We start from the raw sequence: 19,226 nt of genomic DNA, 5'->3' as shown, positions 1-19,226 counted from the left end.
TGCTAAAAACCCGCCACTGTGTGGCGACACCATCAGAGCCAAGAATTTGTTTTTGGGAGGACATTAAAATATTAAAAAACGGAATATACGCGGTATTACCGACGCTAATAGCACCATTATAACTCACTGTATGCAATCAACAGGCAAAACAGTTAACTAAGATTGTGTTTCTGGGCCCCTTTAAGGCGTGCGATCATGTCGAAGAATCTAGAGTGGCCCGTTTAGTGAGTGCGATCAACGGTTGCTCGAAGCCTTTCAGGCCTTCGGAACAATGCTCTCCTACAGGTGCACCATATCGTTTGTGTCAGCACCTCATCAAGCATATTGTGGCACTCTAGTACAATTTGCTCCATGGACGTTTCTAGAAAGTATACTGATGTTATTTTTGTTTAACAGATAGTTGAAAATGTACGCTCACAACTTTTCAGATTTCCCTCAAGAGTAGAACAGAATGCGTGTCTGAAACGTCTAATTAAAACCAGCCGCATATAATAAGTGTCCCGACCTGTTTACTCCCTCGTACTGTTTGCTCTGTTTTGTCTTTCTCAACCCACTAAAAGTTGAGGTGAAACCGCTATATCAAACCCAAAAATTCAGGGGGGCACTTTGTTGACCTAAAGTGCGCTGAGGCGAAAGCCTTAAGCGCGGTGTTGCTGCTTGTGTCACTGATGTGTGGTTAAGATGTTAAGCTTCGCCTCTAAGAGTGAAAGGCGACAGCGTCTTGCAACGCTGCCAGGGAGTCCACCGAACGCCATCGCCCGTTCGGTTCTACGCCTTGCGAGCGGGTGGCATAATTCAGTCCGTCAACCATCGCGTGGCACACCGTATCTCTGCCCCCCTTTCCCCATCAATCCAGCAGTCACAGTGGACTTCTCCACTCCCTCCTACCATTGCCTCCCACCCTCCCTTCGTCTTCCCTGTTCAACTTTCCCTATCTTCCGCAAGTGGAGAGGGTACTTTCCTCTGTCCACTTTGCTACCTGCCACCAGAGGCTTAAGACGAAAAATTGAAAGTATGTTTTGAGGGAAGGAAATGAAGGCCTAAAATTTAACTTAGTGTCATGATCGAATGCTATACATTCTACATATTCGAGCGTCGGTTTAATAAATTAAAGAGAGCTGAGAAATTTTGCACTGGAGCCGCGTTATACGGACAAATTTTCGCAACACGGAGGCTCTAAAGCTTTCGCATAAAGGGTGTCAGGAATAAGAGGGAGAAAGAAAAAACTTTATTAGAAGAACCACCCCTATAGGAGGAGATGAGGAGAGCCAATAACAAGTGAAATGCGGTTCGCGAGATGTGCGTTGTGCTGGTAGACTTCGTTGTGAGCCAACCATCACAGGTTGATAGAGGAGGGTGAGGTTCAAAATGACGTCACGATCGTTGTCACGTTATCGGGTGTAGTAGTGCTGCCAAGGAACTATTGTTACACATCTTCGTTCATGCTGAATGCTGGGAATCTTCACAAGATTCCCAGCATTCAAAACGGGAGCTCCTGAACAGTCAGCAACGCTAGGCTCTAGAGGAACGAGTTTAAGATTGTGGGAAAATAAACCGAATATGCCCGCGATTAAAGGGGAGATAAGGTACGGAGATTTGGATGCATTATTGGGTCAAAACTGCCAAGGCCGAAACCAAGAGAAACCATTGTTGTAAAGTTTCGATGTGTTTCATCATCAGCACCAGACTAACTACGCACTCTGCAGGAAGAAAGCTTCTCCTCTACAACTCCAATTAACCGTGTCCTGTGTCAGCTGCGGCCCCCTTACCCCCTCAAACGTTCCAATCTCAACCGCCCACCTGATTCATGGCAACCCCCTGCTGCGCTTCCATTCTCAGTATATTAAAAAAAAAACGAAGCACACCTGTGCAGACAATCAAAAGCTACCGCGTGTTTGTTGCACACATGTTAGCAGTGAAAGCCCCAGCAGTGAAACAGTATTTTGTTCAGGGCGACCTCCGCTGTGAATCCGTTCTACGTACCTGTCAGTTACTTTCGCGCGTTTGACAGACATGCATTGTAATGAAAAGGCTGAAACGAAGTGATTTAGTCCAGGTAGCGGGACGCCACCGCCGCTGAATTGCCGTCATGAACACATGTCACTGATGCACCTAAGTAATACAGTGACGTAACTGCAACCCTTAAACGTGAAACACGCACTTATATTAACAACTTAGAGACATATCAAGATTCCGCGTGATGACTGTTACGTTAAAGTATACGCCGCGCACAGACTTGCTGGAATTACCTAGTTCATTGATTAGCTAACTCACGCGACGGCTATTCCGTACGCCTGGTGGTTTACTACAATCCCCAGCGGCACGTGAACGTAGTGGATCATGACATGGGAGAAACCCGCGGACTCGATGAGCTTTTCGGATTCTCTGTTCAGGTGGCAGTTGCAACAGAAGATCGTCCAGAGCGGAGTCATCGCATGCTGCAGGAGTCGCTGCCATGCGCCCTTTGGGTAGGCCACATGCTCCAGGAAGATCAGGTGTCCGCCCTGGAAGCGAGACACTATCTCGTAAGACATTCGTATTTTTTTTTTTTAATGCGATGTTGATTACCTCAGGGCATAAAACGGTACGTAATGATAGATGAGGATGCCTAAATAAATGAGAAAAGGTTCGCTGATCTGATGAAACCGAGCAGTGAACGATGATGACATTCGTATCTAGCATGTAACCTTTCTATAATCTCTTCGTTGAACTGAACAATTACAGCCACTGAGGAAGAATTTTAGCATTTGTTTTGCATCAGTATTTTTGTCCTCGTGTGAAGGCATAGGTCCAGTGCGGATGTTACTGTTAATCAAGCCTCCGCATTACAACTCATGTGCACTCGGATGCTGACACAGCAGCCTGGGAAGCATTAGTGCTAGCGAACCAAAAGATTTTATGCCACCCAGCTAAGCGCATGAGCCCCTTTACTTAAGCTTTAATAAAAGCAGGGAGGAAGAAAGCGTTTTTTTCTCCATGATTCAACACGACTGGGGTGCTTCTCATAGGAGAGCTCTGGAGGCGCACTTTTTAATTTATAACCATTAGGTACTAGTCATCATCATCAGCCTGACTACACCCACTGTAGGAGAATAGGAGAAAGCTCTTTCCCCTTCACCTCTAATTAACCGTCTCTTGTGCGAGCTGAGACGCTCTGATTCCCACAAACTTCCTAAGCGTATCCGCCTGCCTGACCCCCCGTTACCTTTTTTTTTTAATGGGAGGCTGTCCGGATCCAGTGACTCTTATAATAGGATCCTTAGCTGCGTGATAAGGCCTCTGCCTTGGTGAGGTGCCGGAGTTAACTAGGGACCGGGGGTTAATTAGTGTACCATTAGGTACTATACCGGCGTAGGTCATTATCATTCCTTACTGTCAGGATCAGTAGTGGAGCAAATCAAATCAAATGTCAAGAACAGCTGAACCTGACGGTAATAATGACAGCGATGCTCATCGCTATTTCAGGGCTACAGTTCAGACTTCCGAAGCCCCAGAATTTCTAAGCATGAATGGACAGCCAGCATCGAGAAAGAGAAAGTTTATAAAACACAAAAAACACAAACTTGAGCACTCCAATTTATCAAGTGGTTAAGAAAAAATATTCACAAACGATCAATGCGATTCGTGCGGCAGAGTGCGCGTTTGCTTTTTTCTTCCCTCAGGAAAGAGCAGCCACTGGAGCAGTGTGAGGCGTGATCATGTTCATCAATCACTGTGTGATACGGCGTACCCCATCTCCCTTCCCCTCGACTCTGATTGGCGACCGCGGCGCCCCCTTTTGCAACCCGTCCCCTCCCACCCTCTCTTCATCTTCTCTTCCAGGTTGCACTTTGACACTTGCCAACCGAGGGTTCACACACAAACGAAAACGCAGTACACTTATTGCGATAACGGGCACTCTAATGTACTACGCAGTCCGGCCCTGGTCAACCGCTTATCCCGGCTCCGCCTCCGCTGCTTGGAACACTTCTGTGCCTGACAGCCGAGAGAAAAAAAGATTGTGTGCGGAAGATCGCCTGAAATGAGATGCAGTACTACGAGCCACAAGAAACCGGTAGTTTGGCCTTTGCCCGCGACCGCTCAAAATAATCTAGGCATGAGTAAGAGTTTCACATCTCCTGTTACTTTCATCTCTTTCCTGTGCTACATATGACCAATAAACAATCTCCTCTCAGCGTGGTACAGTATTTCACACCGCAAATATGCAATAAGTAGATAAACATAAACGATGATAACACCTACTTTCCTCAGTACTCGCTTGGCTTCTTCAAGGACTCTTCTTCCGTCTCTGGCTGAGCACAGTAGGTAGCTGAACATAACCACGTCAAATTGACCAGTCGCCAGTTCCGCCATGTCTTCGCCGTAGCCCTGCACCCATCGCTCAAGTTCGACCTGGAAAAGAAAACCATGGTAGTTCACTCTTGTGTTGGAGAGAGCACGGTAGCCGCCGCATTGTGTGATATGCTCCTAATCAGAGCGCATTGTGGAGATGAGACGTCCGTGGTTTGGCAGTCATCGCGGACTGAAGAAGAAAGCCATTACAGTATAAGCGGGTGTTTTTGAGCGATATTGCACTCCAGTATGAAGCGTTTCCCGGTGGCTGGTTGTAGTACCTGTTGTAGAACTGACAGCTGGGCTACAAAGCATGCCTCATTCGCACCGCACTTCGGGCTAAGCGCACATCATACCTTCCAGATGGCCTGCCGAGTGAGCTCTTTCAACGAGTAGCTCTTGTTTGTAACTGTTCATTCAACATCTGAGTGTTTATTTTCTGTAGTGGAAACTAATATTTCCTATGTAAGGTGAGTGAGCTTGTGAGCTGATATTGCTGATTATTGCTGTGTGCTTTTATTTCCGGATTAACACTAAGTGAGTTTCTGAGTGCTATTTTTCGACTCACATTTCGACCTTACGTTTCGACTTAGGGTGAATGCGTTTCTGATTTTGAGTTATTTTGTGTCGATGTAAATAGCCTCACTTTAGTCTGTGTAATGCAATCCTATTTTATTGAAAAATATCTTTGGAGATTTGACGACTACCAGTGCTCCAGCACTCAACGAAATAAGCATGTTTTCACCAATGCATAGATGGAGAGTTTGACGAAGGACTGCTGCCTTTAGGTGCTCAGTGCCTTTCTGTTCTGTGTCCTCGTCTCTTGTTGGGCGTCCTCTCTCTGTCTGGAATCTTTCCTTATAATTGAGCTTATTGCGCTGCACAAGACAAGAAGAGCTTTCATTTGCATGTTTTTTGTATTATTTCGCTATACCTTCCTTTGATGATTAAAAACATATATCATTGAGCCCTCGCGACGCAGATACTAGCCATGTCCACAGGAAAATAATTTGCCAAGTTGATATCGTAAGAAGTTAGGGAGGTGACAAAACGTAATACACTCAGAAACCACCAATAGTACTCACACGAAACTTTTATATTTACCTGACGATAGTATGCGCAAGCTGAAGATGCTCGTTCAACGAAAAATCATTTTAAAAGTTACATTTTATTTAGTACAAAGTGCGTTGGCCGCATACGCGAGCTGCAAGAACTAAAATATGTCAGATATCTATTCAAGAAGAGGAGATCTGTTACACTGTCACAGAGTCACTGGCTAAGCGCTACAGAGTCTTTGTGCATCAGCAGGTGAGAGTAGTTCTTTCGCACTTCTATTGATACAGTAAAAATTGCCTTGCATACGTACCGCAAAAACTTTTTGGCTACTACTAATAGATTCGGGCAAGCAGACAAAAAATCGCCGCTCAATATACGTAGTTCTTCGCTGCATATGGCACAGTGATTTCGCGGTTAACAACTGTCCCACAATAAAAAGTGGAACTGTTTAAATACTTGTGCCGTTGCATCTTGTGGTAACTTTGCAACATCTCTGGCCTGTGCCATTGCTCAAGAAGTAATCAACGCCCTACAGTGTCTACTAACCTCAGTTAGTTTGAAATGTTAAAGTGAATATTTCGAATGGTATTGCCTTGCTGCCGTTCCAGACGCTTCTGGAACACGAAACATGTCAGATGCTAAGAGAAAGGAACATCTGACCACAAAACATTTCAGCATTGCGGTTTTCAACCGCATTAGAGAAAAAATAGCGCCAAACCATGCACAATACAAGAAAGGAACGAGGACGAGACAAAAGCGCTTGTGTCTCGTCCTCGTTCCTGTGGCGTGCATGGTTTGGCACTATTTTTTTCTCTAATTCAAGTATGCACCAACTAGCCCAAAAAGAGGTGTTAACAACAGCATTAAGTTCCACTCTGCGGCCAGGACCCGCTGCCATACCTTGGGGTGCTTCTTCAGTTCCTCCAAAAACACTTGACCGAACTCTTTGTTAGGGTCCACATTCGTGTACTTGATGGGTCTCGTCACGTGTTTGAAGTTGCTTCCGAGTCCCGCACCGATCTCCAGCACCCGAAGCGCGCCTCCTACCCGGAGCTTGGCGTCGTGGGACTCCAGTGAGTTGAGCGGCTTCAAGGCGAGGTGTCGCGCTTTGGCGAAGCTCTCGGCCCAGACGATGTTCGCCAGCCTGAAGAAGAAGACAAAGTACAGCTCTCGTGCCGTGTCAAATAGAAGCAACACCGGCAGCAGCAGCAGCCCAAAGAAGTGCAGCGCTAGCATCCACAGCAGCCCCAGAGGAGGCTGAGGAAGTCCACTCATGATTGTCCGGTCTCTCCCAGTTCGGCGCCGCAGTCAGCAATTGCGCGGAGCAGGCGTACCCTTTTTAATCGAGCGGGTAGGCGAAGGATTCTGACCGCCTAAGTCAGCTGCAGGCACTGCGGGACACCTAGAGTGGTTTTGGCAGTGATCGCCTGTCACAAAATTCAGCGTACATTCGAAAAAACCGGCGCCGCGCGGAAGCAATCTCGCCAGCGCGCGCCGTTAGAACAGGGGAGAAAGAAACCCCGGAAAGAGAGAGAGAAGCAACTTTATTGCCATATATTGGCGGGATTTAGGGCAGGTGGGCCTGGTGTGGCCCCCAGGTTGGGGCGACTTCCTGGGCCCACGAGGCCTTCTGAGGACTTGGTTCCATCCCTCCTCGGAGGGAGCTGTCAGTAAGGTTCGAGGGCACGGATTTCCCGCGCAACCCCAAAGGTTGTGCGCCTGGGTGGCGATTTCTCCTCGGTAACAATTTTGGCAGACGGGGTCGTATTCCCCGTCTGTGATGAGTGAAAGTCTAGAATAGCTAAGGATGGAGTGTGTCTCCAACCTGCGGAGCAAGGTGGCTTGCCCTCGATTTAAGTCGGGGTGTGGAGGCGGGAACTGGCGTCTGGTAGGTGATTTCGGCAGAGGTCTGGGGAGGCTCGGCACGAGCGTCTGGGTCCGTGTAGCCGGCCGCCCGGTTGGTTAGTCCTCGGGCTAGTCGGTCGACCCCTTCGCTGCCAGAGTTTCACGCGTGGGCGGGTACTCAGACGAGGTTGATCTTATGGTCGGGAGTGCAGCCGCGAAGGATGCGTGCAGCGGGGTGGCAGATAAAACCTGCCGGGTAATTTTGGATCGCTCTTTTGGAGTCGCTTAGGACTGTGCGCGTACGTGGGTCAGCAATGGCCAGCGCTATGGCGGTTTCTTCAAGAAGAAGAAGAAACCCCGGAGAGCGCCCTTGTGTGTGCAGCTGCCCTCTCCACCTCGCTTGCCGGCGCGGCGCCAAAAGAATACGTCAGCGCGCGTCGTCGATTATTCGAGAATCTTTGAGTAAATTCTACTCAGTGCTGAAGGAGAATGCGTAGCCTTGGGTGGGCTAAGTCAACGCCTCCTGCTAAGTGATGCCCTCTCCCTCTTCACTCGCGCGCAGGCGGCGGCGCCACACAAGAAAGATCTCGAAGATCTCGAAGCCAGTCTTCGCACGTGACCAATGGGGACGCGCGCCTGGCGCGAGAGGGAGAAGGAAATATCACAGCTGATACTGCGTGTACGTGCGCGCCTGCCTTGGCGCGAAGAACAAACAGACGCGGAGCGCGACTATATAAGAAGGGCGTTGACCACTCTTGACTAGCCCGAGCCGCCGTTCAAAATTTAAAGCCCCTCGATAATTTGAAAGTAGCGTCTTTCTGTGAACTATGCCGCCGCGCCGCGCACCCTAGCCGATCCTCCTCTTTCACCTCTCCCATCGGCGCTTTTCTCAACGGTGATTGGCTCCGCGGGCGGTCTCCGGGAAAAGCGCGCGGAAAGTTCGCTCTTTTTGTGTTTTCATTTTTCGTCGGCGCCATTTTTTGGCCAGCCGCCGCTGCTACGACCGAGCTCCCTGGCATTGCGCGCTTGCACTTCGCGTTATTCGCGCGCTTTTAGAGCAGCGCTATGCCGAGTTGCTGCGCATTTCAGTGCACAAGCCGGCGTGAAAAAGCCTTTGTTCTTTTCGCGATTCCGAGCGGCAAGAAAGACAGCACTAGAAGAAAAAAGCGGCTGCACAACATCGGCAAACTTTACCCCGACGAAGACTGCCCACCTCTGCGAGCAACTGTGCATTTCTTGGCTGTGCAACTGTGCATTTCTTGGCTTTGTGATGCATGCGCATCACAAAGCCAACAACCTCACCTAATTCACTGATCATTTTGCGTCGTTATGGGTGTTATTGTTGTCACTTCATGTTTCCGCTCAACGTGATATAACAGCGGCGGCTGATGCATACAATGTGTGTGCATGTGTTAGCAAGTGTGGAAGCAAAAGTGTTGGTATGCGTGCAGCGGTATCCGTGGTGCGGTAAATTTTTCGAACCTCTGGTAATGGTGCACATCGCAGTAATGCGGCGCATGTCCCGAGCGAGATTTAACCTAGATATTTTTTTAAGAATGCAACTTGTCTAACGACCTACGCTTATTTGTTGTTTTGCTGAACCGTTACGCTTCTACCAGGTCAGATTATCAATGCCACATTCTCGGAAAAGACCTCATATTGCATTCACATAAATAATTCATTTTTTAATAACTTCAGTGCTTTCCATTGTTGCCTGAATGTACTCAAGTATTGTAAATATCCATTGCATGCCATTTTTGTATATTCATTGCTACAGTTTGTGATTATTTGCTTTAGTTCAGCATGGTTGCGTAGCCTTTTGTTGAATACATCATCCGCTCAAAAACTATAGGCCTACATCTGAGCTGTTTCATTTCCCTAGCTATGTTTTTGTTTTCTGTGTTTTGTTTTGATGACTGCGCCCAACGGGTGACAGATGTCCACAGTTGGCTTATTCGTGGTTTTTATGTATATTTTCGACGTAAAACTACACGACTCATCTGTAATAAACATTGCATCTGAAAAACTGTGTGTCATATTGTGACTGTAGTTATACTCAAGACTTAAATTAGTCAGGCACTTGCTTTAGGACAGCCTTGACTGTGGCGGACCAAATTGCTCAGACCTATAACTTCCTCTTGGGTTTTGTCACGGTCGTTGCTATCCGTTTTTTTTTTCTTTCCTAACGTAACATCTCTTTAAGAGGATTTAAAGAGGAATAGAATGTGGGCGGAAAATGCCCAAGTGTGGCAAACTTTGGGGGTGGTCTACCTAAATTTGGAAGCCAACACTGAGTTTCCATAGTCAAATTAGGTTGGACCCCAGTGTTGGCCAAATATGGACGACATCAAATTTATGGGTTCCAGAGAGACAAATTTTGGGGATAGCAAACCTAATTATGAAGCTCACCATTGAATCGGTCATATTAAAATTAAGCTTGACACCAATTTTGATGAAATTCGGAAAGGTCAAATTTCGGTGGTTGAGAGGGCCAAATTTTGGGGTGCGGGCACTTTTCTTGGATGACGGAAAATCGGTGCGCGGATCTTTGGCTCTCGGCTTCGGCTCGACATCACCTCAAGGTCGCCGACAGCGGGAGCTGAAGTCGTTTCATGCTTATATGAAAAGTTCATATTCGTTTTTAAGCCACCGCGAAAATTCTCAACTACAAAAACGATTAAGCCGTTGCATGTGCACTGCGCGGTGTCAAACTCAGACTGAATCTTCCTGAAAAATTTTAGGACGGCCATCGAAGCAAATGCCCCAGCTTGTTCCCAGCAACTATCCCACTTCTGAAACTCCACTCGTGAACAACTTCATAAACTGTACTTCCGCGATAATTAGTTCGAAGTGAATCTACATTTAACTAAACATTGGTATGCCGAAAATATTCAGGAATGTTCAGATATATTGTAAATAATATGCTTCATATACTATGCCGTGTTGAGACAGACGGTATTGAAAAGTCAAAAAGAATGTGAGATGTATGCAGCAAGTGGTTTTGTTCGTGCCGCAAGCGCTCGTAATTGGCACATTCATTGCGCATACGAGACGGTAATTTATGTGGCTTGTGGTAGTCACGCGTGTCGCATGTCTTTCTCGTGTTTTTATTCAATAACAGAGCGTGGAAAAAGCGCGAACTTAAGAGCGCGCGCATGCGTCAGCCAACTGCCCGGACGGCGAGCGAGCGATGGCCAAAAAAGCGTGCCGTGTGCAGCGCGCGCAGCCGGCGGGCGAGGATATTCGAGGAGGAAAACGCCGGAGTGGAGGAGAGTGTCGCTACTTTCAAATTATCGAGGGGCTTTATCAAAATTCAGAGAAGCGCGCCCTCTCGACTCTCGGGTCAACACTACTCTCCCAGCCACGGACCAGCAGGGCAGCGTGCGCCAGCCTGCGGGACGGCTCCGTCGTGTTCCTTTGGCCGCCGGACTGTCGCGGTGCCCGGTGAACAAACTGTGTTTTGTTTGTTTGCCTCTGTGTTGAGTTAGTGCACTTTAGGCGGAACATTTTTTGTGTATTGTAATCTATCTCGAGTGTAACTTTGCACGAATTGCACTGTTCTGTTAATCACTTTGTACATGCTCGTGCGAGTGATTGTGAAATCCTCTGTATCGTCTCTTTGCTGTATAAAGTTTGTTTTGTTTGTGAACCTTGGCTCCGACCCACTCTCTGGCTTGCGACCGGCGAAAGCTGGGCACCAAACGACCAACCCCTTTTTCACTTGGTAGCTGGTCTTTGGCTGAGCTTGCCACGCTGAGTCGAGGTGGTGGTGGTGAAAAACTTTTTTGGCATCTCCTTTGTGACCAAGACCGTTACAAGTGCGCGAAACGCTGACATCGCCAAAAGGTTTACGGTGTTCATCTAGCAAAGGTCGTTGAACAATTACGTATCAGTGTTAGGGCTGACTTCACGAGCAAATACTGACACCTTACCGCGCACATGACCCAATACCTTGATGGAAAAAAATGTCTTTCTTTCCTTTACCGTTTATTGCAGGATTTGTACGATGTCTGGTACTCGATCCTATTAAGGTACTACAATTTCTAAAATACATTAAAGTGTACCTTTGCCAAAAAACATGGAATTCACTATTGGAGACAATTTTAGAGAATAAAGACAAATAGAAAATAATGAATTTAATTCTCCCGCACTAGCGCAGGCTGATGTCATGGTTGTCGTTTCGTAGACGTCCGTACGTTACGATTACTGGTTTGTACTCTTGGAGCTGAGGGCCACAAGCTTTCGTCCTGAAATGTCAACTTGTACAACCTGATATGAGTGCGATAGCTTCAGCTTCAATAACCTTCTGTGATGCTGGTCGCCTCAGAAATACAGTAGTGAAGTTAGCACTACTGAAAGAGCCGTGAGATTTTATAGCCACTTTTGTTGGAGTAATACAAGCCCTACTTTAATTGGAACATAAACGCTTTTAGTACTCATATTCATTTATTTATATATTTATTTATTTTAGTATATCAAAGACCCCGAAAAGGGGCATAACATGAGTAGTGGGTTGTACAGAAATATCGAAGCTTTGGCAATGGCTTATCACGTCGGAGACAGACTGGGGATTCTTCGCGACGAGCATCTGAAAGGCGTCATCATCAATGCCTTTCAGAATATTTCGGATCTTGTCTGCCTCGCTCATGGAAGCGTTGATGCGTTTGCAGAGATCGACTACATCTTCGATGTAGCTGGTAAAGTTCTCGCCGCTCTGTTGTGCCCGACTGCGCAAGCGTTGCTCGGCACGAAGCTTACGCACAGCGGGACGGCCGAAGACCTCCGTGAGGCTGGTTTTCAGATCCGCCCAGCTGGAGATGTCCGCTTCGTGGTTGCGGAACCACAGGTTGGCAACGTCGCTTAAATAAAATATAACGTTGGTAAGCTTGACCCTGTCGTCCCACTTGTTATACGCGCTTACGCGTTCATAGGAGGCCAACCAATCCTCCACATCGGTGTCATCCGTGCCGCTGAAGATCGTGGGGTCGCGCTGACGGACGGCACCAGAACAGATGACAGCAGGGCCAGCAGGCTGGGCAGGTTGGGCCGGGGGGTCGGGCACCGTGGTAGAGCCTGGAAGCCTGGGCATGGTGGCGTATCTCGATGGTGAGAACAGACAGCACCTCCACCAAGTGTAGTGTAGGACGTCTACGAAGGCGCTGCGTCGCGAACGGCTAGCGGTACGTCTTGGCTCAGTCCAGAGGCAGCGATCAGTCCCAGCGGCAGCGATCAGCGCACACTTGTTGTTGTTGTTGTTGTCCTCTAGATAATGGCGCGTACCCACTGCGGGGGATTGGCCAAGACACAGGCGGCAACTGATAGGTGTGCAAAATGTTAAACAAGAAAATAATGGTTATGAAAAATAAAATAATTATGATAATAACAGCAATTAGGAAAAAAATGAAAGGATCTCAGATGTGTAATTGAAATAGGCTAAACAAATGCTGTGAGATCGGTGACTGAAATAGAGAACGGGGCTAAATATTCCACGTTTCAGAAAGCTTTCGTTCCAGAGGAATATTGATCATGAGAAAGAGCAGAGTTTAAGACGGCAGCCGTTTAGTGACTGTAAGGAAGTTTTGCATGGCGGAGAGCACATTCCAGTTGCTGTGCCCAAGGGAGGAAGCCCCAAGAGACAGAACAACCCCGGCAGACAGACTTAGACCAAGCTGTTGTAACGGATGCTCCAGCAGGCGGCTCCGTAAAGAGGAGAAACGGCGGCAGGTCAACAAGAAATGATCTATCGTTTCGGGTTCTCCGCAGAACGGGCACAATGGGGAGACCGCCAGACCAGATCTATAAAGGTAGAAGTTTAAGTGAGGCACACGACAACGTAGACGCGTGAAGGAAACCTCAAGCTTGCGTGATCGCCATCCTTTACTGCACCACGGGTAAAGGAGATGCCGGAATTCGGGAGAGGAGGTCAGAGCTGATGCTGCGAATTCTTTCAAGAGCAGATACCTGCGAAACCTGGCCGCCGTAATATATGCGCTGGGTGGAAGCACAGATACGACTGGGCCTTGAAGAGATGCCTTCGCCAGGGTATCGGCAACCTCATTCAAATGGATTCCTCTGTGCCCAGGCACCCAGACCAACCGTAATGAACACACGTGGGGTGGAACCAAGCATTTGAGTAACCGAAGAGCCTGAGATGTTGTAGATGCGGTGAGAGAGGAACACAACGATAATGAATCTGTCATAATTATGACAGATGACAAGGAGCTGTTTAATTTGCGCAACGCTAAGACCACTGCTAGAAATTCGGCCAAATAAATAGGGGTGTAATCGGGAAGGCGGAGTGAGAATGACCAGTCAAGGGAGATGGAGAAAATGCCAACACCGGCCTTTTCTTCACACTGTGAGGCGTCTGTCGCTATGAGCACATGAGATTTAAAGCACAGCAGGTAATCCTGCAATAAACCGCTGAGCAAATGGAAAGGCATTTTGCATGTTTTGGAAAGATGTCATCGAAGACAATCTGAATAGATGAAGAACTGGCGCATACCGGACGGATGTCCGAAATGCGGACGTTTAAGGGGACAAGGAGGGACTGCACAAAACATATCTGAGGGGTACGGAAACGAGACCAGGATTCGTTGAAAAATGGCCGAGGCTGACGAAGGAAGATCAAATTGGAGGCATGAAGCGAAGAATCGCACATTCTTACGAGCGTTTTCACCGTTAAGAGCCGAAATCTAGAAGTCAATGATGGAATACGCGCTTCCAGGTACAAAGCAGAATTCGCCACAAATTTTGGAAGGCCCAAACAAAGGCGCAACGCCTCCCGCTCCAAAAGAATCAAGGGGCGAAGTTTATACGCTGGCGCACCAGAGAATAAAACACAGCCGAACTCTAAGACTGGACGGACGTACATTCTATAAATCATAAGAAGTGAGTGTCTTCTCATGCCAGAACGAATACTGCTCAGCCTACGCAGCATACCGACTGCTCGGACTCCTTTCGCAGTGATCTGCTCGATATGGAAAGAGAAGGATCATAAGTTACTCCGAGGTATTTGACACTTTGCACTTGAGGAATTACATGGTTCCGGTAAACAATAGAGATATTAACTGGACGAGAGAGCGGAAAAACCAATAAAGCACATTTATTGACATTAAGGTACAGATTAATGTCTCCTAACCATTGGTCTAGGACATTCAGGTAGGACTGTAAGGACTGGTACAAAGAGGAAATGTCGTTCTCTGAAGCAAAAAAGGCGATGTCATCAGCATACACATAGGTGGACACCTGAGGACTACAGGGAATACTGCTGAGTAAGATGTTGAAAAGTACAGGGGAGAGGACCGCCCCTTGGGGCACACCTCTCGCTTGTCGAAATTTGCTTGATGAAACACCGTTCTGGAAGCAGTAAAATTCCCTGTCAGCAAGGAATTCAGCAACCCAAGACACAAAGTATCTCGGAAGTCCTACTGCCTGTAGTCTTTGCAAGAGCGTCCTGTGTTCAACGCTGTCATAAGCTTTAGATACATCTAAAGTAACAAGAGCTGCGTATTGGTTTCGGCGACGAGCTAACTGTATGCGGCTCTCCAGATCGGTATGGGCACACCATATAGAGCATCCTGGTCTGAAACCAATCTGGCAAGGGTTCAACAACCCAGTCTCTGAAATAACAGACATTATTCTTCCTCACGCCAGCCGCCCAAGGTTCGGGAGCCGAAGGCCTGTCTTACAATAAACAAAAAAAGAAACATTCTGTCAACATCAAGGTTCAAAATACAAAAAGAAGAGGAAAACAGCTCGCAAAATCAAAATGCAAAAACGCACGAATGTTTTTGAATAAAACAGAAAAAAAACCAACCCAAGAATAAAAGGCAGGAAGAAGTGCTGAACGGTGGGTAAGAATTCAGTAACGGATAAGAGAACAATAAAAAACCGCATAGTAAAGGTACAAGAGATTAGCGCTAGAAAACCTGAAATGTGTCTAAAAGATTTGAGCTTATCTTTGAATGCAAGCGTGTCTTCTATTATTACAGCGGCATTGGGCAGTCCGTTCCAATCTTTTGCTATTCGGATGAACGAACACTGGGTCGCCAGTTTGAATCTGAATCGCCAGTTAAAAACAGCCTATGCGCATTGAATAACCGAAAGCGACATGTGTGACATGTCATGCTATCACATTGTACTCTTTAGTGTAGGTTAAGCGTCGTCCGAGTTATATTAAAGCCATAACGTTACACAGTATGTCATGCGTTACATAGGCTCAAACTCGTTTACAAAATGAACCTGTCCACGGCTTCTAATGCTCAGAGCCGATAACTTACGGGATATTATATGAAAACAGCGCATAACAAGGCGACATATTAATTGAACGGTGGCTAAGGTATGAGGTATAATTAACATTAGGATATTTGTGGCGTACGGTGGTAGTGACGACCGCAGAGAAATATGTTTACCAGACAGGTTGGCCGGATTTCTACTGAATACAAGCTTTTATTGGGGGAACTTACGGCCAGAAATGCATGAAATAAACTCGGCGGATGGGATATTTTGGCCAGTGCACTGGGCTATCATCGTTTCGGAAAAGCCGTTACTCTCGCTCGCACTCTACGTACATGAGGATAATTTACGGTATCAGCATTATCACCATCACACAGGATTGTTTCGAGACTAAACAGAGCGTAGTTGTTTTACTAACGACATTTCAAACTGCTCGGGAAATTTTGCCTTCAATATCTCTTTAGGCATTTCTGAATTCCTGCCCATAATAAAGCAACATGATAGCCCTTGAAAGTTGAAAGTTGAAAGTTTATTGAGGAATACAATAAAAGTTGCAATTGTATACAGCGAGAGGTCCCATGGTACAAGACCGCGGGCGAGACCTCCCATGAAAATAACTTTCAATATGCAACATAATATAAAATACACAACACATTAATTAGCGACGCAACAGAATGAATATAGGCACATAGTGTAATATTAGTTACTTAACCCATTAATTTATACGAACATTCCATTTCTGCCAAATGGACCTTTTTTGAAGCTATTAATAATGGAGTGACACTTCAAGGCGTGACCGCGAAGGCGAAGGTGGGGCCGACCATACACACGACTGCTCACAGTGTCATCGCCGTCTCAGTATCATAAGCATATATCAAAAATCAGAAACCCATTTGCAACAAACATTTCTCGTTTATTTGGATTTTCTTTATAGCCCGAGTGTCGAGTACACTGATTGAGCAAATTTTTTATGCGTTGCTTTTTCAGATATCATACCCCGAAGTACTTCAGGCGTCGTTTCTGCGATAATTTGCTTTAAGGTGGTTCTGCCGCTTTTTTTTTCATAGGTTAGTACTGTGTCTATGATTGTATTTTGGACAACGTGTTGTTCATATTCAGGTTAGAGGACTCCATAGGCGCACTGAATGCTAGAAAGTGGCATTAGCGCAGAGTCACAGCTAAGCCTGAACTATGAGCACATGTACCGCAAGCAGGAATTCCATCGTTTGCTTGTGGTCTGCACCAAACCCTGGCCAATCCCCCACTGAACTTGCGCGTTCACTCTTGACTGTCACATGTCTGCAGTGTAGCCAGACTCATGGTTTGCTATGACTGGTCACGTCCTTTGGCGTAATGCTGCCACGGAATTAAATAATTCCAGTAGCTTTGTGTATTATTTTCACCGATCTGAGTTTAGCGTAGCTTATTTCTGAATGCATTCAAAGTACACGCCCCTGTTCTGTGAACAACGTTTACTTCTTATCAGAACAACTTGTTTATGTATGCCTCGTTGCGTTTACGTTGCATGTACGAGGTCTGTTAGAAAAGTATCCGACTTTATTTTTTTTTTGCGAACACCTGATGGATTTGAAACAAGCACGCGTGCACCAGTCTACCTTGAAGCTTCGTGCTCATGCACAAATTTTTTCCCGCCTGCCGATAGCGTCAGTCACTGGCACGCAGCGTTTGAGTGAGGCAGTGCGCAGTGCTCTGGCAGCGCTACTGCATCAACTTTTGCCAGAAACTATGCGACAGCCAAGTGGAAACCATTCGGAATATTCAGACGGCTTTGGGTGAGAATGCTAATAGCAGCACAAAGATTAAGCAGTGGTACAATTGGTTTAAAGAGGGCCGCACATCGGTGCAGAGAGAGCAACGCTCCGGTCGGCCATCAACATGCCGAAACGACCAGGTCATTGCCGAAGTGACCGCTGTGGTGATGCGGGACCGTCGTGTGACTATGCCAGAAATTGCGGAAGAGGTGGACATTACCAATTTTTCTCCACATTCCATTATCACAGAAGATTTGGCCATGGAGAGAGATGCGGCAAAATCGTGCCGAAGCTGCTCACGGTGGAGCAAAAGCAGCTTCGTGTTGAAGTCTCACAGGATATGCTGGATTCCACAAAACAGTGACCCCGACTTCATCAGCACCATAATCGCTGGTGACGAGTCTTGGGTGTACAGGCACGACCCGTAAACCAAATCCCAGTCGTCACAATGGAAGTATTCCACGCCACCAAGACCAAAGAAGGCCCGCCAAGTGCGCAGCAATGTTAGAGTGATGCTGACTGCTTTTTTTTTTTACTCCCTCTGTGTGGCACACCCCGTGTACGCACCCCACAGGGTAAACAATGACCAAAGGAGTACTACAGGGATGTCCTCCGTCGCCTGTGTGGTGCTGTGCGGCGCAAGAGGCCGGAGTTGAGGTCAACAGGAAATTGGCGCATCAATCACTACAATGCTCCTGCACGTTCCTCGCACTAAATTCACACTTATTTCGCGAAAAACCAGACTGCTGTAGTTCAACAGATTGCTTACTCTCCTGATGTGGCTTCCTGTGACTTCTGGCTGTTTCCCAAAATCAAGAGGCCATTGAAAGGACCGCGATTTCAGACAAGAGAGGACATTATGGCTGCAACGACAGCTGAGCTAAACTCCATTCCGAAAGGGGCCTTTTCGGAATACTTCCAACAATGGCAGCGCCGCTGGGAGAAGTACGTGGAGTCCCAAAGGGTCTACTTTCAAGGTGATTAGGTTTCCAACGCTCCAGCTATGCCAGTTTTTTTTCTTCGGCGAAAGGTCGGATACTTTTCTAACAGACCTCGTACGCCATGAATTAGAGAAAACCAAGAAGTTAACTAGTTTATTTCGTGCAGCTTTGACGAAAGATCAACTCAATCACTCAGCTATTAACGAGTATAACAAATGAATAAATCAAAGCAACAGTGATTAACATGGTCCAGTACCCCACATTATTTAAAATGAAAATTGCTTTGTTCTTTATGATGGTTTTCGCCAATTCAGTCTCTGTCACTTAAAATCTTTTCTGGCATTGATGAAGCGGTTCTCGCAAAATCTACAGTTAGATTTCCTCAGCTTCTTTTGAACAATGCACTGAAATGGAGATGAAATACCTGTGGGTTCAATGCAAACAGTTTATTCATGACACCGTAACTGCAACTTAGTTTTATAAAACTTACAACGCAACTATGTCGTTTCAACTGAGCTCAATTACGAGCAGACCAGAAAGCTCGAAATAGTACCTCAGAATAGTTTTGTAGAAACTTAATTCACTGGAGCTGCTAGCACACAAGGGGCCCGGAGGCTCATGGTAAGAACAAAAAGCTGCACCCGGGTATGAGAGGCATTGTATTGTCGTGCTCTAGAATGCTTTAAACAATCTAAATTTATTCGATGTTCATTAACATTGCACTTTGCCATCCATCAAAATGTGTCTGCTGAAGTCAGGCTTTAATTCCATGATTGTGTGCCAAAGAACAGCACCTCTCATCCACACAGCAACTTAAAAAACGCGCACAACATTTAACAGCATTTTCTGAAATGCTTCCTTGGGACATGTACCAGGGAAATTCACGACTCTTGAAAGCACTATGTTTATTTGAAACATTACATCGTCTTGTACTTATGGCTGACATACCATTGACATTACTTCTATTTTTACTTTAGATAGTCAATTTATCTTTGATAAGGTCGACTTGTTGAATGCCAACCTCCGCATATTACGCCCGGCC

General features: G+C 46.6%; 1 protein-coding gene across 1 annotated transcript; it reads right to left on the bottom strand.

The window, feature by feature from the left end:
- Positions 1-2,270: 2,270 nt before the first annotated feature.
- On the bottom strand, positions 2,271-6,663 carry LOC149360328 (thiol S-methyltransferase TMT1A-like). Its single transcript, XM_089569247.1, has 3 exons — positions 6,289-6,663; positions 4,243-4,392; positions 2,271-2,504 (listed from the first exon to the last, which is right to left on the bottom strand). Exons 1-3 carry the CDS (start codon positions 6,661-6,663, stop codon positions 2,271-2,273), a joined length of 759 nt encoding a protein of 252 aa, XP_089425373.1.
- Between the last annotated feature and the right edge of the window lie 12,563 nt (positions 6,664-19,226).

This window comes from Amblyomma mixtum, chromosome 2 (genome assembly GCF_055824585.1).
Source record: "Amblyomma mixtum isolate Tamu chromosome 2, ASM5582458v1, whole genome shotgun sequence".
NCBI classification, from domain to species: domain Eukaryota; kingdom Metazoa; phylum Arthropoda; class Arachnida; order Ixodida; family Ixodidae; genus Amblyomma; species Amblyomma mixtum.
The sequence above is the reverse complement of the archived record's forward strand: the minus strand, read 5'-3'. Positions and strand labels throughout refer to the sequence as shown.